The 24,789-nt window shown below is 37.6% G+C and overlaps 2 protein-coding genes across 4 annotated transcripts in view; both read left to right on the forward strand.

Annotated features, from left to right (window-relative positions):
* Positions 1-24,789, forward strand: part of LOC120517079 (peptide methionine sulfoxide reductase MsrA-like) — a 178,140-nt gene that overhangs the window by 60,117 nt on the left and 93,234 nt on the right. Inside the window, exon 1 of one of the 3 annotated variants that reach the window (XM_039739167.1) lies at positions 681-763. The exons of the other annotated variants lie outside the window; for them this stretch is intronic. Within the exon in view, the coding sequence (XP_039595101.1) occupies positions 703-763 (61 nt within the window). The 5' untranslated portion in view covers positions 681-702. Of the gene's footprint in view, positions 1-680; positions 764-24,789 lie in introns of those variants that run through there. 3 annotated transcript variants of the gene reach the window in all.
* On the forward strand, positions 734-8,766 carry LOC120517078. The gene is given in 7 exon segments (XM_039739165.1): positions 734-763; positions 5,619-5,820; positions 6,070-6,426; positions 6,429-7,063; positions 7,624-7,693; positions 7,947-8,112; positions 8,338-8,766. Coding segments are annotated over 7 exon segments (1,566 nt in total). The 5' UTR covers positions 734-748; the 3' UTR covers positions 8,459-8,766.

Below are 24,789 nucleotides of genomic sequence, written 5' to 3' on the forward strand. Positions count from 1 at the left end.
AATATGTATATATGTGTATGTACATATATATATGAATTATGCATAATTTCATGTACTTTTAGATGATGATTGTTAATTGCTTTTTCTTTTTTGATTGGTCTGGGTGCTTTTAATGAACTTTGGTAAGTATGTGCATGCTTGTTTCAAGTGTATGTAACCATATTCCGTTTAAACAATCAATTTTTTTGTCCCCCCCTCCCCTTTTCAAAATGTCTCCTGTCCCATGATGCTATGCAGCTCAGCAGGGCTGATAACATATAAAGAAGCAAGTCTCCATTTCTGTCCAGTGCCAGGCAGACATAAATGGCAAGAGCTTTGTGTTAATATGTAGGCAATAGACAAATGAACTTCAGTTTGCCTTGTTGGATTCGGTGTTTTGTTTACCTTTCCGGATTTGACTGGTACCAGCTTGTGTTGGAGGTAGTCCTAGAGTACATAAAGGGGCATTCCCGAGGGGGGAGGTTGGCGGCATTGCTGCCTCTGGTAGTGCTACATGAATTGCGAGTTTCTGAAGAAAAAAACAAAAACGAAATGAGGCATTCTATTGGAAACCTTTTTGGATTTGTTCTTGGAAGAAGATGCTCTAAATTTGCTTTTAAGATTTTGAAAGGAACAATTTTTTTTTCCTCTGTTCTTCTACCTTCCCCCTCCTCTTTTTGGCATGGCGTTGGCTGGCAAGGGAACAGTTGAGCACTGAATAGAATGAAACTGGCACAGCTTGGAGTCAAGCCAAGGCAGATTGGGAGAGATGCCCACTGCGGAGGTGGGTACACTGTCTGTGAAAGTGAGAATGTGTGCGTGCAAGTGTATGTGTGTGTCGCAAAGCGAAACAGTGTCGCAGAATGCCAGCCAGTTAAAGAAAAAAAGAAAAAGATCCAGCTTGTTAATGCAGTCATCCTACTGACCAGTTTCTCTGTCTGAACATGACACTTTAGACTTGTGAAGATTTCACTGTTGCCCTTCAGTTTTGGACATTTTCAGTTTTAATACAGTAAATGGCAATATCTTCTTTGCAAATCGATGTAGAGATGGATGGTCTTACTTGGATGGGCAATGGACAATCTTAGGATCGGTGTATTTTATATCTGAGTCCAAGTATCCAGTGTTGTTTTTTATAATGTGTTCTATGCATGTTAATTTAGAAATCTGCATAACATTCTCTGTTTAATTATTAAAGATCCAAAAAGGTGTATTGTGTGTGGTACAAATCAAAATTACTATCTTTGGTTACAGAGTTTATAGCTTTTCAGCTTTTGAGAGAGATGTAAAATATACCTTTGTGTTCACTATTCACTTGCTTTTGTGGAGGGACGCATCGCCATATTGAGCCATTGACTGTGTGCTGTGTTTGTAATCAGATTCTCGTAGAAGTCAGCAGGATTTACAGTATCATTCATTTGCATTTTGAGTTATATTTTTTGGTTGAAGGAAAGTTAAAGGATTTGGAGATTCTGTCACCATTCAGGTTGAGTTTAATTGTAAATTTTAAATCCAGTAAATTCACACTGTAAAAATTGCCAGGATTTCACAGGTGTTAACTGTAAGTTTTCACAATAAAATACTGTATTCAGAATTTTGTTGTAATCACAGTAAGATACGCTGTCGTCTGTCAAAAGACAGCAAATTACTGTAAAATTGTATTTGGAGAAGACCCCGTTGCACTGTGGGATATTACATGCTCAGAGAGTGGAAGAAAGTAATAAAATGGCGTTGTAGTGTGCTTGTTACTTATACAAACGGTAATTAACTTAACATTCATTGCCTTTCTCCATTATCATTATAATAATTTCTGTTTTGTATTGTTAGAGAGGAAGTTATGCAGTCATTTTAAGACTTTACCACGGAGTGTATTAGAAAACTTACATACTGCGCGCTTTCAGTTTGTACTTTCTCACATTGTTTGAGTACGTGCAGTTTCGTTTAATTTCAGTTTGTGCATTTCTCAATCTACTTTAAATCATGCCTTTCAATATATATTAATGTTTACAGCTGTAATTAGTGATTTCTTTCATAAAATTTAAGTTCTAGCATTTTCAAACCGTTTCATTTTGTGCATTTTTTTAACTCGTGTCTTATCTTATAGCTTCAGGAAAGCGTTTTCATATTGTTTCAATGTCAGCTTTTTCATGTAGTTTTAGTTCATGTATTTTTAAACAGTTTTAATTTGTGCATTTTGATTAAGTTTATGTGCTTTTGTTTTCAACTGTGATTAAAGATGTTAGCTCAGGAATAGCATAAATATATATATATAAATATAAATAAATTAATTTATGGTAAACTCCACAGGCAAAAGTAATACATGGAAGCAAATGTATTGATTTAAGCACGGTTGATAGAAATTTGACTTCAAATGGTATTTTAATGGATTCTTACTGGTTTAACTTTTTTGTAGATACATAGTGTAGTTTTTTTTGTGTGTGTGTTAACATTTCCCTTTGGGATCCAAACCATATTGCATTTTCCACATTTTTTAGTTATTGTTAGCTGGTCTGTGTTAGAAAAGGCAGTCTTAGCAAGGTATTTTTGACTCTATTAGCCATTAAATAAAATTGCCTATCAATTCACAATGTTCCATTGTAAATTTAGTAAGTGCCAGTATATCTGTAGTAATGTTACTCAGTTTATTCAACACACAAAGCTGCACAGTAACACTCCCAATTATCATTATCAGTGTGGTGTGCCTACGTGTTCTCGGATGTACCGCAAAGCCAGTGTTCTGAAAACACACATATATAGAGACCATAAGGAAGCAGTTCCTACTCTGCGGCACTACAGGCAGTTCATTACACCTCTAAACTGTGTGGTTCAGTCATGTGAAGTTAAGTGTGACGCTTTGACCTCTTTCATAAAGCATTTAAAATCACACATAAAACAAGGACTGAAAATCAAATGCCCATTCAGAGGTTGTGAGAGCATTTTACAGTTAAGTCAAGTTTAGCCTCGCATATTTCAAGGAAACATAGAGGCTCAGAGGACCTAGATGATTCAATTCTAGATACATCTGTTCCCATGGATCCCTTTGGTGTTCCTAGTCAGACAGATTCAAATATTTTTGATGAGGATGATTGTGAACCAGAAAGGCCACTGGCTGTGGATGAAACTTTGTTTTTACAAAACATTACACTTCTTTATCTGAAATTACAAGCTAAGGTATTGTTACCAGCAAGTACCATACAGACAATCATTGAGGACTTTCAAAATGCCCATGACATTGGACTTTCACATTTACTTAAGATTCTGATTGAGAAATTGAAGGCACTTGGAATTCCAGAGGCCACTATAAGTGACATAATTGATGAAATGAACAGGGGATCTCCTTAAGATGTATAACAAGGAACTTCTAAGTACAGAACAAAAGAGAAAGACTGTATTTAAAAAGAATTTTAACTATGTTGAGCCCGTACCCTTGTTTCTCGGCACTGATGAAAATGGCAAAGAATGCTTTGCCCAGTATGTACCAATACAAGAGACTTTACTTGCATTGTTCAAAAGCGAGTCTGTAAGAGAACAGTATGCCTTAGCACATTCTCAAGCATCCACTGAAAATGTCTATAAGGATGTTGGAGATGGAGAGGGAGTTCGAAGTAATCCACTATTGAAAATAGAACCTTCTTCTATTGGTTTGATTTTATATCAGGATGCCTTTGAGGTTGTAAACCCACTTGGTTCAGGGAGAAAAAAACATAAAGTTTTAGCTGTATACTTAACCCTGGCTGAAATTTTGCCACATAATAGATCCACTACAGCTCACATGCAACTTGTTCTCTTATGTAGGGAGCAGAACTTAAAATACTTTGGAGTGACCAAAATTTTTGAATCTTTGATCAAGGACCTCAAATTTCTAGAAGAGAGAGGGATTTTGATAAGTGATGGCAGATTTGTAAAAGGCACTCTGATTGCCATTTCAGGAGACAACTTGGGATCCCATTGTATTGGAGGTTTTCTGGAAAACTTCAGTCGGGCTGATCGTTTTTGCCGCTACTGTGAAATAGATAAAGCAAAATTTATTAAAGAACCATACTTGTGTGGTGCTGTGAGGACAATACAGTCATATAAATGTCATGTTCAGGGTTTAGACCCTGCTGTATCAGGTATCAAGTGTGACTCTCCTTTTAACCAACTTTCTTATTTCCATGTTTGCCAGCCTGGGCTCCCACCGTGTCTAGCCCATGACTTGTTTGAAGGTATTGTGTCGTATGACCTCGCTTTGTTTGTTGGTCATTTAATACATGAGAAGCACTTCACTTACTTGCAATTAAACAGATGTAAGAACCAATTCAAATATCAGGAAATGATGGCAATGACAAACCTGCAGATGTTTCCCTGGTAGTGAACGACTAAATGGACATGCAGTTCAAAATTGGTGTTTTCTTAGATTGTTACCTCTCTTGATAGGTGACAGAATTCAAGATCCCTGTGAAAACGAGGTATGGCAACTCCTTTTACAACTAAGAGAGGTAGTGGAGCTTGTCTGTGCACCAGCTATTGCAGCAGGCCAAGTAGCATATCTCAAAGTCATAATTGAAGAATATCTACACAGTAGGAAAAAGCTTTTCCCTAATCACCCTTTAAGGCCTAAGCATCATTATATGTGCCATTATCCTGAACTTATACTCCACTTTGGTCCACTTATTCGCCTTTGGACATTAAGGTTTGAAAGTAAGCACTCATTTTTCAAAACATGTGCCAGAAAGCTACACAACTTTAAAAATCTGTGCAAAACACTGGCAGAAAGACATCAGCTTCTTCAGGCTTACTTGAGTGCAGGCAGCCTGTTCCCTCCAGTTGTACAGGTACACAGGGGTACACAGTTTTTTGTGAATGATTATAATGACAAAATCAGAGAATCTGTTGCCAGTTATAATTTTGAGTCACAGTCTACAGTGGCAGGCAATGAAGTGACTGTGAAAGGCACAGCATACAGGAAAGGAATGTTTGTTTTGCTTGGAAGTAGAGATGAAGAACTTTATGTTGGGAAGATTATTCTGGTCCTTACTGTCCACGATTCTGCATACTTTGTTACAGAGAAGCATACCTTTGTGAAGTTGAGAGATATAGGTGTCTATTGTAAATTAGGAGTAGTCCAAAAGGATTATGTTTGTATAAAGCAAGATGATTTGCTTGACTACTACCCACTTCCGGCTTATAATGTGTGTGACCTACTGCTAATTGTTCTTCATCATTCTTTTTTAGAAATTGTGTAAGTAGAAAGGATAGATAAATAATGGAGTAGGAAGAGTCTGTGAGGTTCTTTTAAAGAACACATATATGTATATAGGACTTTGTATATATATGTCTTTTAAATAACATCTTTGTATTGTGGTGAAAGTATTATAGAAGGATATGATTCAGAAATTGCCTTTGAAGATTCCAGCACATTTACCTATAAATGAAGAGTTAAATTTTCTAATTCAATTGAAATCAAACTGAGATAGGGATAGTCTGTAGTTTGTGAATGCTTTCACTTCTTGGAGTACTCACTAGTGCCTGAATAAAACATAAAATCATACAGAGATACAATTGTAGCAAATAACGCATTACTGATAATAAACAAATAATCAAGGGTTTTATGAATTAATTGGTTGATATTTGACTGTCTGCTCCCAACTCTCTTTTAGAAAATGAGTCAAGACATAAGGGAAGTGGTGCTATCTATTTTGCCAAGCCTCTCAAATGAATCCTTAACATCTCTTCTTGAACGGTTAGAAGAGCTTGGTGTGGAAAGCAGAGAAGACCTTGCTTTTGTACAAGAGAAGGATCTGGAGAAACACATTAGGCCAATCCAGTGTCGCAAACTGTTAAACAGCATTAAAAATGAAGGTAAATATATATTTTGATAACTGCCATTGGTAAGCTGAACAATTAACACTGAAGTTCAAAGATTATTGAAGGGCGAACTCATTGACCTGAAAAATCATGTCTTTCTCTTACTAGTGTCCTTCATTCTGTTTCTTTTCAGTGGCTACCAATATAATATATTGAACAGGAAGAATGTAATTTATCATAAATTAATTTAGTGTGCTGCTTTTTTGTTTTTTTTCCATTGATCTTTTTTGCTATCATCTCTAGGACTTGTAACAGTTCAAAGTGAACTGGATGCTGCTGCCTCTTCATCCCTCTCATCAAGCCCCATGAGCACTCCACTCATCCTATCTTCTAACTCCTCAAGCAGTTCAAACTCCTCTGTTTCTTCGTCCCCACATCCTGGCAGGCCATGGTATGCAGAGTTCAAAGTCAATTGGAATAGGATGCCAGCAGCAATTCAAAAAGCAGTGGCAAATCAAACAAGACCATCACCAGGAGACAGAAAAGATATGGTGAAAGCAGTGGTAGATCAGATGCTTGAACATGATCTTAACCCAACTAGAGCAATGTGTCACAGCGTAGTCCGAGGAATTGTAAGGGAACACCCAAAAGTTTTGGATGTTGGAAAAAAGGAGACATGGGTGGAGAGGGCTGCCACTCTCTTCTTCAGCAAATTAAAACAAGAGTGGAATATAAAAACAGAACAAATACTCTTGCAAGGCGACGAGAGAGAAGGTCCCACACTAATGCAGCAGGGGAGGCAAGAGGCCCTGTAGATCAGTATGGATGTGTGAGGTGGTGTCCTGTAGAACTGCCAGCTGGAGAAACGGAGGCATCATTAGATGACATGAAAATGCAGCTACTTAAAATATTCTCCGAGTTAGGGATGAGTGGAGCAGAGAAAGCTGAACCTCTTATGGAGAAGACCTATATCCACCAGCGCCGATACCTTAATGGAGTGCCTGCACCACACATTGCACAAGTTCAGAAGGAATGGCCTTTCCTTTTCTCTCAAAGATGTCTTTACTCCCACTTTAGGCTTCTAACAGACATATCTATCCTCAGCAAGCTGCAAGAGGCACTGGACAATAAAGGCAGTACAATTATAAAGTTCTGCCAGGAACTAAGCCATCATTCAGGAATTCAGGATGTGCTGTCTAAGTTTGAACCAGAGGTTTCAGTTAAGGCTGCATGTGTCCTTCTCCTCCTGATGGCATACTTTAAGGAGCCCAAGGATGCAATCCTACTTCAAGCAGATGTAAGTAATTGTTTTACAGATAGAAAACTGAGTTTTGCTTACAATAGACCAGGAACCCAACTGGCATTGAAAATGCTTTAGAGTTGAATTTATTTTTTATATTTTTCTAAAAATTAATGCCTTGAAATTTTAGAAAATTAATATGGTATCTTGAGGAGTGCTGGATGTGCTTGATTTTTTATATAGCAGTAAATGTTCAGTATTCTATATGAAGAACTAGTTTGATAGAAACAATAAGATGAATATGATGGCTCAACTCAACCTGACTAAGAGTAAAAAAGGTAGGTGCCAATGCTGGAACTCGGGTAGACAATACAGTATATTAACCTTCATACTTGTATTCATACACTCTTAATCTCCCATGTAGACACACAGTTCTCTGACTACTGAATTTTAGTAAAATACACACCTTGCTAAATCTACTGTAGAATTGTGAATCACTGGGGTCAAGGGATTTTCTTCTGCCATCATTTTTACTCTTCAGTAAGGGATATACAGTACACACTGTACTGTACATATATCCAGCATATTTTAAAGTTATGTATTACTGTATTTTACAGACATGTGCCACAGGTGCTGATGTTCAGAGGACAATGATGCTACCAAGCACACCCCGCTTGATTATACAAGGTAATGTTAACAACACATGTAGCTTATAGTGTCAGCAACTTTAGTAGTATGTAAACCTGTATTACCTTCTCATATATGTTTTGAAGGTCTGTGCAGCTGCTCTTTACTTTGCAAAGACCAGAAGAACAGCGTGCAGACCTTTAATAGTTGTAATCTAAGACCCTGTGTTAGCGACCCATTCCTTTCACACTGTTGTTCATTAAGAATTCCACTTCTTTGCATAAGTACGTGATGAATATCTTTTTTATTTCAGATGACATGATGAAGCCTAAAGCCTGGATGTTGTCAATTGAAGGACAAGTGGTCATGGGACCACATCATGATTTTGTCAATGGTATTGCTACAATCTTTGCAAGTTATTACAACTTTAACTTGCAGTATCCTGAAGATGCCTCATCCACATTGGAGTTTATCCAAAGGTAAACTAACACACTGACATTGTAGATAACACTAGCAAGGGTAATAGTGAGACTAGTAAATCACCACAACATTGTTAAAATGGCAGAGAAATTGTGTTTGGCTTTCCTACTTAGGAGGAGTGTTAGGCATCAGTATTCTGTAGAAAGGAACAGCACTTAATGTCTTTTGAAAAACAGTGTGAAATAGCTCAAATAAAACTAATAGCTTCTATATTTTGTTTACAGGTTTTTTTTGGGTATTAACCCAGAGTCGGGCTCAAAATCAAAAAAGAAACACGGACACATCAACCAACAAGTCTGCACACTTTTGAGGAAACTAATTGATTTTGAATGGATGTCAATGTAGACATTTTCAGAAAGGACTCCTAATAATTCAAATTGATTTAAAGTGTTTTAATCCCCTGTTTTGCCTCAGTTTAATTTCTATCTTGCTGTCTTTAAAAATGTTACACTGCTTTATAATTACATTTTTGTTTTTTAACATTATCGTTTAAATGTTAAACACTGGAGTTTATATCTTTAATTTAATTTCTTAAAATATACCTTTTAAAAGGGAAATGCTTTCAGAATTATTGATTGCTTTTCACTTGACCCTTTCAGATGTCTGCATATCTGGAAAAAGTAGCACATATTTACAAATAATACACTGTTGACTACTAGACAGCCAATAATAACTGCGGGCACTGAGGTACAGTATGTGCAAGTTGTTTACTACAGAGGATTTTAGATATACAGTACAGTAAAAATGTGTTTTTGTTTCTTGTACATATACTTACTGTATGTGAGGTTTAGATAATTTTGTTTGTGCAATTTAAAAAAAAAAAAAGTTGAACTGCCTGTTAAGACTTTTATTGAATTTAAAAGTGTATACTTGAGGTATTCTGTGCATTTAACGTTTGAAGAAACACTGCTGAATAAATATGCAAAACACATACAGTAATGTGTTTTTGTTTTATTTTGTTTAACTTTATTAATTTTCAATAATTTAAAGATTATATGTGTTGTAAAGTGACTGATAAAAGTCTAATCCTGACTACAGGGACACTGATGGAAACATTTTGTACAAACATCATACAGAAAACCACAAATGCAAGGAACAAGTGAACAAGTAGTGAGATGGACAAGGGGACTTTAGAGACCTTCAGAACTTAACTTGATGTAAATTTGGGAAAATTTGGTAAATAGGATGGGTGATCAAGGTTGTTTTAATGTCCTTTACAGTATTTAATGTTGTTATTGCACCTGTAAATTTACAGTAAATTACTGGCTACTGAGTTGCATTACTTTTACAGTTAGCATGTAAAAATACAGTAGATTAATGTAAATTGAAAATGGTTAATTATTGTAATTCAACAGCAACATACTGCTACATCACAGTAATTTTCTTGCCCAGTTTACTGTGAAGTCACAGTGTGGTATGGTAATTTTATTGTAATGTACTGTAATATGATACAGTAAAATACTGTAAAAGTAATGCAACTAGTAGCCAGTAATTTACTGTAAATTTACAGTGAAATTTTTTACAGTGCAGGCTTGCCTGATATGTCTTCAGGTAACCATTTGACAGTGCAGAGGTAGATTTCAGGATATCTTTGCTCTCAGCAAATCAGATGTGCTTGGTGAAGGGAATAGTCATCTGTCATTTGTTCAATCAATATTCAATATATATATATAATATTCAATACATGTCAAGAACGCTTAATTATCTTTGTCATTTTCATATGTTAAATGATCATGCGCCAGATATATCAGTTCACACATATACTGAAACTGCATACATTTTGTTATTGAAAATCAAACCTTATGGCTCCAGTCCACATATTGCAGAGCACATTCATGCTAACTTATACAGAACTAATTTAGATCCAATAGTTAACCGAAATTGCATGTTTTTCGGATGTGGGCGGAAAGTTGGTGTACCTGGTGCAACAACTCCTACAGAAACTGGGAGAACATGCAAAGTTGATACAGACAGATTCCCAGGGCGGTGAGGTGGTGGTGTGAACCTCTGTGCCTTCCTTAAATTAAGAAGTATTAATTGCATTTTTCTGTATAGGTAGCGTGAATGATATGCACAAAGGGTTGTATGAGATATAATAAAAAGACATCAATTTACGGCTGCAATTTTTACTACATTTATAATACCACCTTGATTAGAACAGCCCCTTTAGACCATTCTTCATATACTTGTAGCAATTGTGAGAGAATTTATACTCAAATGTATTTGTCGGGCGGCATGGTGGCACAGTGGGTAGCACTGCTGCCTCGCAGTTAGGAGACCCGTGTTTGCTTCCTGGGTCCTCCCTGCGTGGAGTTGGCATGTTCTCCCCGTGTCTGCATGGGTTTACTCCGGGTATTCTGGTTTCCTCCCACAGTCCAAAGACATGCAGGTTAGGTGCATTGGTGATCCTAAATTGTCCCTAGTGTGTGCTTGGTGTGTGTGTGTGTGTACGTGTGCCCTGCGGTGGGCTGGTGCCCTGCCTGGGGTTTGTTTCCTGCCTTGCACCCTGTGTTGGTTGGGATTGGCTCCAGCAGACCCCCGTGACCCTGTGTTAGGATATAGTGGGTTGGATAATGGATGGATGGATGGATTGTATTTGTCTATTCACGGTTTGTATTCTGCTCTTTTAACTTTAAATCTTATCACTTTGAAAATATATGTTGTTGTTTAAAATTAAGGAATGAGTTGAAGTTGTAACCAATGTATCTTTATAGGTAAGAAGTAATTTGGTGTTACAAGGGTCAGACAGTTACTGATAAGACAATTAATGATCTCTGTAAGCAATTAAACTGATAAATGTTTGCTAACTAAGGGTCACCAGACATGACTTAACTCCTGTTGGTATGAAGTAAGCAAGTTGACATTGATTGATGGAATGGCAAAAGTGGGAGTGTGTTGGGGGTTTGGGATTCCAAGCTGTACAAAAAACTGGAGGCTGCTTTAAATGGTATTCCGAACTTTAGTGTTAAACTTCTAGATAAGCATTAATGCAATTAAAGACCTCTTTTTGTTAAATGAAAACATTGCGACTTATTTTCCTCCGCACTCTCTTCACCTCATGAAAGGTGAACTTGCAAACTTCAGAAATTCTTTAATTTTCAGGAATAGATATGTTGAAGATGAGGAGAGTAAGAAGACTACAGAAGACAAGGTATCTTCTGCTTTGCCTGATATTTATTGATTAGATGGACTGGCTAGTGCACAGGACATTGCGGTTCTTTTGAGTCTTTTCCTCCTGTGCGCATCTCCATCATAGGACAGCACACTATGACAGTGACTTCCAAAGTGATGTTATTTGTGGCAGATATCTTAATTGATGTGTATTAAATAAGTCTTGACATGTCTGCCAAAGTTCTTTGACAATTCAGGCTATCACAATTTGTTTCTTTTCTGTGTGGCATGCCAAGTTCAATTTATTTTGACCTTTGTGTATATGTGTACAGATCTTTCTGAAATATGGCAGCACCATCTTAGAATTGAATACTACTTCTAATTCCTATCAAGTTATCACATAGGCACGACTAAAGCGGCTGGTTTGTAATGCAGCTTGGCATTTATGCAGATTTATGCTTCCATTACATCCAGTTTTTTTTTTTCTTTCTTTTTTTAAGTGAAGTGATTGTTCTCAATACATCGAAGGCATTCAAATAAGAACAAAATGAATTGTAGTGGTCTTTCCCTGTAGCTAAAGCTGGAATCAAAAGATTTTATGTAACTATTTAGCATTTATAAAGAAAACTATTTTTATAACTTTGTAACCTACAGCCCTATAGCCTGATTTATTCAACTCTTGTTTTATAATTCTCCTGATGCCGTCTTACACATCCGTTCTCCCATTCCTCTCTTTCCAGATTTTACCTGGAAAACTGAATTTTATCCCAATTCTTTGAAGTCTACTAGTCTTTTTGCACAAATATTTCTGCTTATGTAGTAAATAAAGTGTAATATAATTAGATTTGTTTAAATGAAGGTTGATGCATGGTATAGCTGAGGTACACTAAAAGAATATGCTTCTATTGTTGGCTAGATTTGCTGTTTTTGTCACCATTGTGTGTTCAACAAGTTGGTGAGCGATTAAATTTAGAAAATGATTAGCTTTTTGGTCTGCAGCCGTTGCTGGGATCCAAAGTTATTGTATCGTAAGAGTAATGTCTTGGGGTTTTGTATTTATGGATGTTAGTGCGGAGATACAAGTTATATAACTTTTGTATGCACCTTACTGAAATAAACTACAGAAAATCCAAATTTGACATTTCAAGGAGCACATACAGAGCTGGGAGTTCTTAACTACTGTACAATAACATAATTATTAAGGATTATAATTTGCTACATTTGTATTATTATGGTTTGGAATGTGCTTTGTCATAGTAGGGGTGTAGGGTGACCCTATCTTTCCTCTTAGACTCTTCATTATGTGGACCTTAACAGAATAGTGCCAATCCCATCTATAGTCCTGGTCAATGTCACAATTGACTGCTACTATAGTTAATATGTTCCCCTTTCTTTACATCGATAACCCTAGGGAATTAGATTAAGTGCCAGAAGAGGCTGGAGAAAGTTACACATTTATTAGGGTTTTTATAGATGATATGCACAAAATATAAGCAAAGTACAAACATGGCCTTTGGCAAATTATTAATACAACCTGGATAATATTCAGGTCATCTTACTTAGACCACCAGGTGACTCTCAGTCTTAGTATGTTAATTGGTCTCTGGTCCAACGTAGTCCACCCCTTGGATGGAGTGGCCTTCTACATTTATGGAGCAGCTGTCCTTTAACTCTTCAGGCCTCGATTTTATCCATTTGTAATGATTCTTGACACACCTCTTACACACGCAGGTGTGTACTTCCCAGTGACTCAGCTCAGGCAGACTCAGCCCCCATGCCAGTCCAGCTGCTGACCTGTTCATGTCCTTTCATTTGGTGACGGCTTTAACTGGTATTCAGAACTTTAATGTTAAAATTCTAGATAAGCATTAATGCAATTAAAGACCTCTTTTTGTTAAATTAAAATATTGTGACTTATTTTCCTCCACACCCTCTTCACCTCATGGAAGGTGAACTTGCAAACTTCAGAAATTCTTTAATTTTCAGAAATAGATAGGTTCAAGATCAGGAGAGTAAGAAGACCAAGTGTCTTCTGCTTTGCCTGAGATGTATTGAATAGATGGACTGGCTAGTGCACAGGACATTACTATTCTTTTGTTTCTTTTGTTTCCTTTGTTATGTTGATTGGTCTCTCGTCCAACATAGTCCATCCCTTGAATGGAATAGCCTTCTGCATATATGGAGCAGCTGACAGGCAGACCATTGACTCTTCAGGCTTGTGATTTTTCCATTTCTAATGATTCTTGACACACCTCTTACACCAGTGGGTGTGTACTTCCCAGTGACTCAGCCCCCAATCCAGTCCAGCTGCTGACCTGTTCATGTCCTTTCATCTCGGCCACCTTTATTACCTCAGGCCAGCTGGCCCAGTCAGTTCCAGCTTTGGAATTTCAGCAGCTAGGGTCTACCTGCGTGCAAACGTCTTATCTGATAAGTGGACTAGCTTCAACGTTATTAAAAATGTAATTAAAGTATAAAGACAATTTTACAAATAAAGGTAATCTACAAAATTGTATTATGCTAAACAGTACCATTTTTTCTCTTCACTACAAAATATGCAATTAATTAAAAAAAAAACACAAGTTGCTCTATAATTTTTACTGTAAGTATTATTTCTTTTAATTTATTTCACTTTCACATAAATGACTTACTATTGAGTAGTATTCACATTTTAAAATTTTGAATTAACTGAACAGTTGACAATCTCCTTTTGGGTTCAGCTGCTCCTGAATTGCTAGTCGTAACTGGCAATTTAATTAGAGCGAAAAAGAAGTCAAGAGCCTACTACTGTTAAAGGTGAACTTGAAACAACAAAAAAACTGTTTTTATTACCTAAAAATGTTCACACTACTTAAAAGTAACATTTGTTTGTGGTGAATTAAACATGTAACCTTAAAACACTGTAGATTTTGTTTGTTAGCATTTAGTCATCCATTATAAAACTCCAGTTTAATATTGACATTTTCTTTCTTAATACACTTTGTTAATAGCAGGATATCATGAGTCAAACATTAATGATGATTATTTTAAATGCAGAATGGATCCAGGTTGTATAACTTGTGTAAGAAAATGAAACTCTATTGATGAAAGGATAACAATCAGAAAATAAAATACTGATGTAGTTTGTGATTTTTGTTTTGTTTTTCTCATGTTATATTCTCCCAGTATTGTGCATGCATTGGTCTCTCAATTCTGAATGTGCCGTATGAACTACCTGATAACAAATGCTATTGTCCTTACTACTATTTACATGCAGTGCCAGCAAGTGAAAACAGACCTCTTCATATTGTTCTAAATTAATCAGAAACATAAAACACAAAACATTTGATTGCATACGTATTCGAGTTAGTATCTAGTAGATGCACCTTTGGCAGCCATGACAGCCTGGAGTCTGCTTGCTCAGGTCTCGCTCCTTCAACTTTACTCCTTTAGATGTTGTCATTTGTCTGCATTCTTCTTTGCAAAACCTCTCTAGCTCTGAATAGCCTTTCAAGTCAAGCCACACATTCTCAGTTGGTATGAGATCTGGACTCTGACTCTGCCACTTCAAGGCATGGATATTGTTGCGTTTAAGCCATTCCTGTGTTTCTGTTGCTTTATGTTTGGGGTTCTTATCTTGCTCGAAACAAATTTTCTCCTATCACACAAGTTTCTTACAGATTGCATCAGGTTTTCCTCAAGTATTTCCCTGTGTTTTGCTGCATTGTTTTTACCCTCACAAGCCTTTCAGGATCTTCTGCAGAGCAGCATCCCCACAACATGATGCTGCCACCACCATGATGATGTCAGTGTTTGACTCAGTCCAAGCATTGCATTTAGTTTCATGGCCAGTAGTACTAGGGTGTTGTACCGTGTTAGCCATTATGAATGTAGAGAAAAGCCAAGCAAAATGACACCTTTTATTGGCTAACTAAAAAGATTACAATATGCAAGCTTTCGAGGCAACTCAGGCCCCTTCTTCACCAGAAAACTCAGTATTGGTCTCATCAGAGCATAGATCCTTCTAGCTGACTCTGGAGTCAGTCATTTGCCTTCTCACAAAATCTAGCAGAAATATCTTGTGTATTTTCCCTCTTTACCACAATCCCCTAAAGATGCAACTGGTGACGCACCTGGACGACAGTTAATATCTGCACAGTCCCTCCAACTCAGCCACTGTAGCCTGTAACTCATGTAGAATTCTCAGAGGTGTCTTTGGGGCCTCCCTTCACTCATCTTTTTTTTTACTTAGTCATTCAGTTTTTGTGGAGGGGCTGTGCCTTAGACTTTCAATTTCTTAATGATTGATTTAAGTTGACTCTAAGGATATTCAGTTACTGGGAAGTTTTTTGTGTCTCCATCATCTGACTTGTGCTTTTCAATCACCTTTTCACAGAGTTCCTTTAAATAACCCTTTGTCTTCATTGTGACGGTTAGGCAAACATACTGACTGATCACAAGTTGGACTTTGCAGATAAGGTGCTTTAGACTATAGTCAGTTGAAACCCCTTGACTACAATCAAGTGATCACCATTGAACAAATTCTATGACTTCTAAAACTACTTGCATGAATGATGATTTGGGTGAGCTCTATCTATCTATCTATCTATCTATCTATCTATCTATCTATCTATCTATCTATCTATCTATCTATCTGTCTGTCTGTCTGTCTGTCTGTCTGTCTGTCTGTCTGTCTGTCTATCGTGAGGGGCAGCAGGGCATTGTCTGAACACTAGATGGCAGCACCCCAGATTCCTACAGGGCATCATGGGAACTATAGTTCTTTGGCTTGGCCCTGTTGAGTTCCGTGGATGCCACCACTGGGTGCTGCAAGGACTAACAAGCCCTATTTCCAGGCTCTCGCCTTTCCCAGAAGTGCTCCTTGGCCAAGCCTTTGGGACACTGGAAGTACTTCCAGGGATTACTTAAAAGGCAGTTCCTGTCATAGCTCAGGGAGTCAGTGTCGTGAGGCAGTGCGCTACACTCTTGAAGGAGGAAGGAGAATTGTGCTTGAAGCTTTATTTTTTGTTGTCATTATTGTAAAGAAGGTGTTGGAGCTCAGTAAAACTCTATGAGTTGAAATTGTGTTTAGGCATTATTGTGTCTGAGGTCTATTTCAGATAAGACTGAATTATACATTTTCCTAATGTTTCCAACTGGAGTGCCCTCAAAAAATATTTATGGAATGAAAATGTAATTTCTTACTTTTTTCATATGTCATCCAGTTATTTCTGTCATTTTTTTAGATATTATTTAATGTTGTACTATAAAATGCCTTAATTCTGCTTATTAGCTATTAGGTGCCAATTAAGATATTGTATATTATTTGAATAAGAACGGTTTTAACTGTGGCATTTGGTTTTTAACCCTTCTTTCGGTAAATGACCTGTGCACTTCTGTCACTTTTTTATTCCTCACTTGGCTTTGTAAGTGCTTCACAAGTCACATTGAGCAACTTCCTCCTGCTCATAATTTGGAAAAGCTTCAAGTTAGATACTTGTACCACGTTCCTCTGCGGCATTCTCGCTGCCATCTGTGTCGCTTCAAAGTTATTGCTTGGCAGTCTCTTTAAACAGTGTGTTTCAGATACTGGTATCAAAGGAAAACATTTCAGTTTTGCAGATACTGTGAGCAAAGTCCAGTCAATCAAAGCAAAGCAACATATTGGTGGGGCAAACAAGAACCATCTTACGTGTCTGTCTGTCAAATGTTGTATTACCGTTACATTTTTAAAGTCGTTTTTGCTAAATCTGCTGAGCCTGTCAAATCAAGTTGTCTTTAGCTTAGAATTATTAAACAATTATTTAGAGGCCTTAAAATTTTTCCAGTAGGGTATGGTGGCTCTGTCAATTTCAGTATGGAGTATGCATTTTCACCTGTGTGTTTCATGGTATTTTTTTTTGGATACTTGGAGATACAGTATAGATAAAGATAAATGTAAAACTTGCATGCTTAATTAATTGTGGACTCGGAGAACAGCCTGGTTGTGCAAGTGTGAGGAGTGTGTATGCGTTTACTGTGAGATCAGTTAAAGGGTTTCAATATATATCCATATATTATTGGACTTGGAGTGACCAAACGCTATTGCATATTTTAAAACATAGGATGAGAGTAAGGAAAATCTACACGTATTGTAAATCTTACTCAATTTCTGTCATCCATCCATTTTCCAAACCTGCTTATGTAGAATAGGATCGTGGGGAAGCTGGAGCCTACCTACCCCAGCAAGCACTGGGTACATGGCAGGAATAATCCCTGGACTGTGCTGCTGAGCCTTACTGAAAAGTAATCTTTTATTTTTTTCTGTTGAGCAAGATACACGTCAGTATTCCACTCCAGGGAAAAGGTAAATTGCTCTTTACTGTGTAAATAAAAAATACTCTACAATGTAGTATAATAAAAATAATAATAATAATAATAATAATAATAATAATAATAATAATAATAATTTCAGCTGGTTATATGTGCTGCGACCATAAGGGGTTGTGGCAACATCCCAAACCCAAGACACAACTAGACAGCACAGTCCTTGCTTCGACCTCAAGATACATCCACAGACATCCAAATCCTGTTCCAAAGTAATGTAATACAATTATAGCCTTCCTTTCCTCCATCCACACCTCCTACGTAGTTTAATCCACTTCCTTCCGACTCTGACTACCAATGCAGGAGAAATCGCTTCTGTTATGCCGGACCCGGCAATACTTTTTGTGCCACAGTGTTGCATATTGGAAGTATTTCTGGACCATGCAGAAGCCCCTCAAAAGATTGTAACACTCCCTGCAGCTACCACTGGCACAACCTAGGACTACAACTCCAAGAATGCCCAGAGGGTATTTTTAATGGAGATCCCTTATGTATGTACTGGGAAAACCTCACCTGTGGGAAAGATGGGAAATCCATTCAGTCCCTTTCCTTCTTTTATGGCCTCCCTCCCTGACAGGAAACCACTCTCCATTTGGATTGAGACCCTAGTCCAAGTCTGTGCTTTCCTTATGGCCTCCATTCCAGGAAAGGAACAATTTCCCATCTGGGTGGGGGTACCAGACCGACCTGTATGACACTCATATGGTCTTGTAGGGTATGAGATACACTGTAACACTTAGTAACCTAAAGGAAAAAAGTTACAGGATGCATTAAGCTGTGTGTTTAAACTTCTGTTCTCTTTTTTCAGCATAAGAATAACCCTTCTTTTCCCAGATTTACACAGATTCAGTCCTTCAGTAACTCATGTGTGGAGGTGTGTGTGTATGTGGGTGTGGGTGTATGTGTGTATGGAGGTGTGTGTGTGTGTGTGTGTGCTGTTCAAACTAAAGAAATTCCTACCATTTATTCCATAGCTATATATAATCATGAGAAAAAGAAAGTACAACTTCCCTCAGTTCTGGGATTTTATTAATCAGGGTCTAAATCCCAATTGAGTTGTCATCACCAACTTTTATAAACTGAAATCAAACCTTAGGTGGCATACAAAACATAACTATTACAGTATGTTGTTATTTTTTCCAAAAGTAAGTAAGTATTTGGAAACCATGTAGGAAAAAATAATTGCACCCTATTATTTAGTAACATGTAGAATCAACTTTAGCAGCAATAACTTGAAGTAAACGTTTTCTGTAGGAATTGTCTCAGTCTCTTACACCATTTTGAAGAAATTTTGGTAAGTAGTATTCAGAAACCATGGTAAGTAAGTATTTTGTTAAGTATTCCGAAACCATGTAGGACAAAATAAGTGTATTCTATTATTTAGTAACATGTAGAACCAACTTTAGCAGCAATAACTTGAAGTAAACGTTTTCTGTAGGACTTTTCTCGGTCCTCTTACATCATTTTGAAGAAATTTTGGTAAATAGTATTCAGAAACTATTGTAAGTATTTTGATAAGTATTCAGAAACCATGTAGGAAAAAATAAGTGCACCCTATTATTTAGTAACATGTAGAATCAACATTAGCAGCAATAACTTGAAGTAAATGTTTTCTGTAGGAAATGTCTCGGCCTCTTACACCATTTTGAAGAAATTTTGTTTGACGGTCCTTTACATCATTGCTTCATTTTATTGATGTTTGAATCCACCCATTTATGCACAGCTCTCTTAAGATTGAGGCCAGGACTTTGACTTGTCCATTCCAACACCTTGATTTTATTCTTTTTTTTTTTTCTTTAGCCATTTGGATGTTGATTTTCTAGTGTGCTTGTGATCAGTTTCTCGTTTGCAGCATCCAGTTTCGTCTCGGCTTAAGCAGTTGAACAGATGGCCTCACATTCATCTCAGGAATATTTTGGTGTAAAGTCGAGTTCATGGTTGTCTTGTATGTTTCTCTTGTCCTATTGCTGAACAAAATTCCCCAATCATTACCCCTCCACCTCTGTGCTTGACAGTTTGGTGTGAGGTCCTTGTGGTGATCCACTGTGTTTGGTGTTCACCGAGCATGGCTCTGTGCATGATGACCAAACATCTCCACCTTGGTCTCATCAGTGCAAAGGATATTATTCCTGAATTTTTGTTGTTTCATCAGTAGTAGTTTGGCAAACCAAAGCTGTGCTGCCAGTATTCTTTTTGGAGAGAAAGGGCTTTTGCCTTGGCCACCTTTCCTTGAAAGCCATACTTGTTCACTCTTTTTCTAGTCATGAACATGAACCTTTAACTTGGTTATCAAGGTCTGTAAGTCACATGATGTAGTTCTTGGGTTTTTCATGGTTTCTCTGAGCATTAAACTGTCTGACCTTGGGCTGAAATTGCCTGGATGTCCACTCCTGGGGAACCTGGAAACTGTCTTGAAAACTTTCCATTTACAAACATTCCTTCTCACTGTTAAATGGTGGATTCAGAATTGTTAGGAAATGGCCTTATAATCATTTCCACATTAATGAGAAGCATTCTTTCAGAATCATGGCTGATGTTCTTTCTTCAATGTATGATTTAAATACAATCCTGAGTGCTCCAGAAAACCAAACTGCCTTTAGCCTTTATAGATGTAGTCATACACCTTTGTAGTTAACTCATTTTGGCTACTTAATGAATAACTCCTGGCTGATTAATATTCTGTTAATTATTGTAGAAGTTGGAAGGTTGTACTTATTTTTTCCCCAGATGGTTTCTAATTTTTTGGAAACAAATATCAACATATTGAAATCTTTTAAGTTTCATTTGTTGCCTGAGGTTAGATATCTTTTTTATAGAAGTGAGTGATGACAACTCATTTGTGATTTAGACCCTTATTAATAAAAATTGCTTAATCGAAAGATGGTGTATTTTCTTTTTCTGATGACTATATTTCACTAATGTGTCTTATGGACATACACTGCACATTCTTCTCAAATGCCCAGATGGTGTGCAAAAAAATGTAGGAAAGTGTTTTGCATTTCTTTTCTCGTTGTAGTTTGTATTGAACTTTTATATTAGTAGAAAAAATGCAATATACATTGAGAGGAGGTATCCTGCTGTCCATTCAAGGAGAATGGCCACCTGAAATGCTGTCTGAGACCCACCATGTTAAGGACAACAGAAAAATCATGGGCATCGATGCACTAGGACCTGCTAGGAGTTGTTCTAACCTGGTATTCTTCTAGTGGTCCCAAGACTTAGCTGGAAATGTCCTGTGAAGAGTGAGTAAGGATGTGTGAAGCCATTCCATTTTAACACCGAATCTGGAATTTGTGGAGAAATTTGGGGCAAAGAATCATTTGATGGGAGGAAGAACCCAGAACAGAGGAAACCAGATAGGTAGCACTTGGTACAAATGTAATAAGTATGCGAGCGAGTCATCTCACCTGAAAGACTGGCGAATAGCCTTGTACACAGACACAGTGATTGTGCTGATTGGCTGCTTTGTTCACTTATTTCTGCTTTGTTTTGTCCTTTGTTTTGGCGTTTTGTTTTAGTTTGAGTGCTGAGGGTCTTCTTAAAGGCTTCTTTATGTCACAATATGTAACACAAGTAAGTGGTATAGTGTAATCCAGGTCTGCACTGCAGCCGTGTCTGCTTCATTATCAAAGCATCCTAAATTCTTCTTCATCTTCTTCTTTGTCTTTTTCGTCTGTAGTTATTCCCATACTTATATGGGGTTGCTATTGTTTTCACTAGACTTCTCCAATAGTGGTTTAAGCGTGATTTATGCAACTGGGTGCCTTTCCTGACATAAACTCTCCCCATTTATCCAGTAAGAAAATTTAGTGCACCAACCTGATCGTCCCATGTATTGTCTGAAGACACAAAAAGCATAACAAAAGGTAACGCTCTTTGACGTATATTCTTCCCATTATACAGGTTTCCAATGAATGAAGTGAGGCTTTCGGTGCTGATTAGCCAAGGTCACTGAGGTAGCAGCGCTCCATCCAGCGGGTTGCTCATGCCAATAACACCTCCTTCTGGAAGGCTTGGATTTTTATGGAGGCTGAACTGGAAGGGTCAGGGTCATTTGCCCTCACTGGGCGGCTTCTCTGCACTGTGGGGAAAGAAGGAGATTCCAGTCTTAGTAATAGCACCTCCTCTCTTCCTGGCGGGTTATTACATACCTCAACTGAGCCTGTGAGGAGGTCCTCTGACACACATGAAGGACACCGGGCTGGAGACAGGCTTCAAAATGGAGGCTGGGTTGAAGCCATCTTCAATGAACTTCTATATAAAAATATTTGAAAAATTCATCTGTAATTCTAACTTTACAGTATGCAGGCCTAGTTTGCTTTTGTTGATATATTTATATTGTACTCCCATACTTTTGTTTGATATACTTGGTAGTAGAAAACAGAGAACAAATCAGTTGTTACGGGTGGAGAGCAGCCCAATTGGGTTAAAGTAGTTTAATCTCCTCATTGTCATCTGAATATGGGACTTGCTTTGATCCTGCTTAGTGAGGACAAGCAGAGCCTTCCTAATCCTCCTACTACTTGTGTTTTTTTCATTTACCTGATGGCCAGGGTTTTGGTTGAAGGGGCTGTATATGTTAATTTAAAAGCACAGCTGATCCCGCAGATCCTGTCTAAACTGAGCACTAACACATCTGTCAGTGCAGTTTGCTACTAAACCTCCTGAAAGCCCAGACTCCTGCCTCATGCCTTCCACTAATCCAGCTATTCTATTCTGTAAGCATTTTTTTATGTTGCTGTGTGCTCAAAGATGTTGAAAGAGGCTTGGGTATGATTGTGTACTATACTGATACTTTTGAAAGCAATAGTATGTATCTATGACTAAGTATAACATTTTAAATCGCTAAATATAAACGTCATTTGGTAAACTCTGATAAATGACACGCATCTCTCTACATCTCAAAATATGAAGCTCAGAACCAATTCGCCATTCAGAAGGGAAGATCTCATTTATTAAAAATTAACATTTTCTAATAAAATAAAGCAGTCTTAAAAGGAAAAGATGATAAAGAACAACAATAGAAAAACATCTAGGAAATCTGAACATTTTTTGTTGGTGAATTTAAAAATACAAATTAAACAAGAGGTCATTTTATTGTTTTCTTTTCTTGCCCTAAAGTTTACAATGATGTCTAAATTTTCAGAGGTGCAAAAGGGACAGTTGTCTGTAGCTGCTGGATGATCGATGCACCAATCTTTGATGTGAGACAGAGTCTCAGGGATTATTGTGAGTGATGAAAAAGACTGGGAGATAATAATGTGAGACAAAAACTGTAGCTAGTGCCACACAAAAGCGTCAAAACTGGAAGATCAAAATATTGAGCAAACAAAACACTGGGAAAAAAAGAAGTCGGAAAGACATAACAAGCCGATCAGGGTTTTGGTTTGGTCTTATTTTTTATTTTTTTTTAACAGGGGATTTTTGAGGCTGCTAATTATGATTATGATGTTTGTTTTTTGAAAATTCCAACCACGTGAAAGGTTCTCTAATTTATCATGCTGTTTCAGCCGCCATTTTGTATATCATATGACTGTCTGGAAAGCTTTGTTCCTGTTGTCAGGACCACTTTACACATTGGTAAGGGGGTGTGTAATTGGAGTTGCGAACAACGAGATAAAATTCATCTAGGAATTTACTTCTATTTCCAAGTTGTGGGTACAAACCCTTTATCGTAGTGCTCTTTCTAAAAGTTTTAGTACAGTAAAACCTTGGATTGCAAGTAACTTGGTCCATGAGTGTTTTGCAAGATTAGCAAAAATTTTTAATAAATTTTAAATTGATAAACGAGTGAGGTCTTGCAATACGAGTAGTACGTATACGCTTTGCCTGCCGAGTGTCACGTGATCACTGCTGAGCCGACGGTTCTTCTCTCTCCATGGGATTGTGGGTAATCGTCTCCCATGCTCGTTCTCAGTCGGCGTGCCTTACTTATATGGTCAACATCCGTATGAGTAGATACTGTTTACTATAGTATTGTGGCCACATGTGTGTGTGAGCAATGAATCTGTTTAACGACAATGCAATGTCACATTTCTGCGAAATCCTCAAAAGGAGGCAAAAGCAACTGTCATTGGATAGGTTCCTTCTTAAGAGTGGCCAAAAAAGAAAAAGCTTCCAGTGAGCCAACAGACAAGCAGTGATTCCGTTAGTTATAGTGAAAGTCGTCCTACACAATAATCCTCCTCCTCCTCTTCTCTCTCTCCTTTCTCTTGTCTCCCTCACACCAGCCACAATTCTTTTCAAAGGTAAAGTGCCCGGTAATTTGTTTTATGTGTTTTTACTTTACATTTTGTATTAATCATTTTCATATGAATATTTTTGGGTTGTGGAACGGATCATTTGAGTTTCCATTATTTTTTATGGGGAAATTCACTTTGATATACTAGTGCTTTGGATAACAAACACATTTCCGGAACAAATTATGCTCGCAAACCAAGGCACCACTGTATTTTTTGTTCTGGTAATATTTTTTCCTGTATTTTTGACAAAGACGACTTTTGTCTCTCGCTTTGGCTTTGATGCTTGTGTCTTTAATATCCTAGTTTTGACCCTTTCCTGTTCTCTCAGTCATTTCTAAAATCGATTAAGTTCGCTGACATATCAGAATCTAGCAGAACTTGACCTACTTAAAAAGGAAAGCAACTAATGCTAAGAGTACTGTATTTTTATCCAACTGAAAGATGTTTAATACATCCATCCATCCATCCAGTTTCTAACCCGCTGAATCCGAATACAGGGTCACGGGGGTCTGCTGGAGCCAATCCCAGCCAACACAGGGCACAAGGCAGGAACCAATCCTGGGCAGGGTGCCAACCCACCGCAGGACACACACAAACACACCCACACACCAAGCACACACTAGGGCCAATTTAGAATCACCAATCCACTTAACCAGCATGTCTTTGGATTGTGGGAGGAAACCGGAGCGCCTGGAGGAAACCCACGCAGACACGGGGAGAACATGCAAACTCCACGCAGGGAGGACCCGGAAGCGAACCCGGGTCTCCTAACTGCGAGGCAGCAGCGCTACCACTGCGCCACCGTGCCGCCCTTAATACATCCACCATGTCCATATTTATACTAGAAAATCTGGTTACGTAATAAGTGTGATGAACCACAATTATGTGACTCATTAATCACAGCGTATGATTAACAAAACAAAATAAAATACACAAAGTTCATATGTATCATAACATAAATCTCCTCCTAAGGTGCAT

The sequence above is a fragment of the Polypterus senegalus genome, chromosome 17, assembly GCF_016835505.1.
Source record: "Polypterus senegalus isolate Bchr_013 chromosome 17, ASM1683550v1, whole genome shotgun sequence".
Classification (NCBI taxonomy): Eukaryota; Metazoa; Chordata; class Cladistia; order Polypteriformes; family Polypteridae; genus Polypterus; species Polypterus senegalus.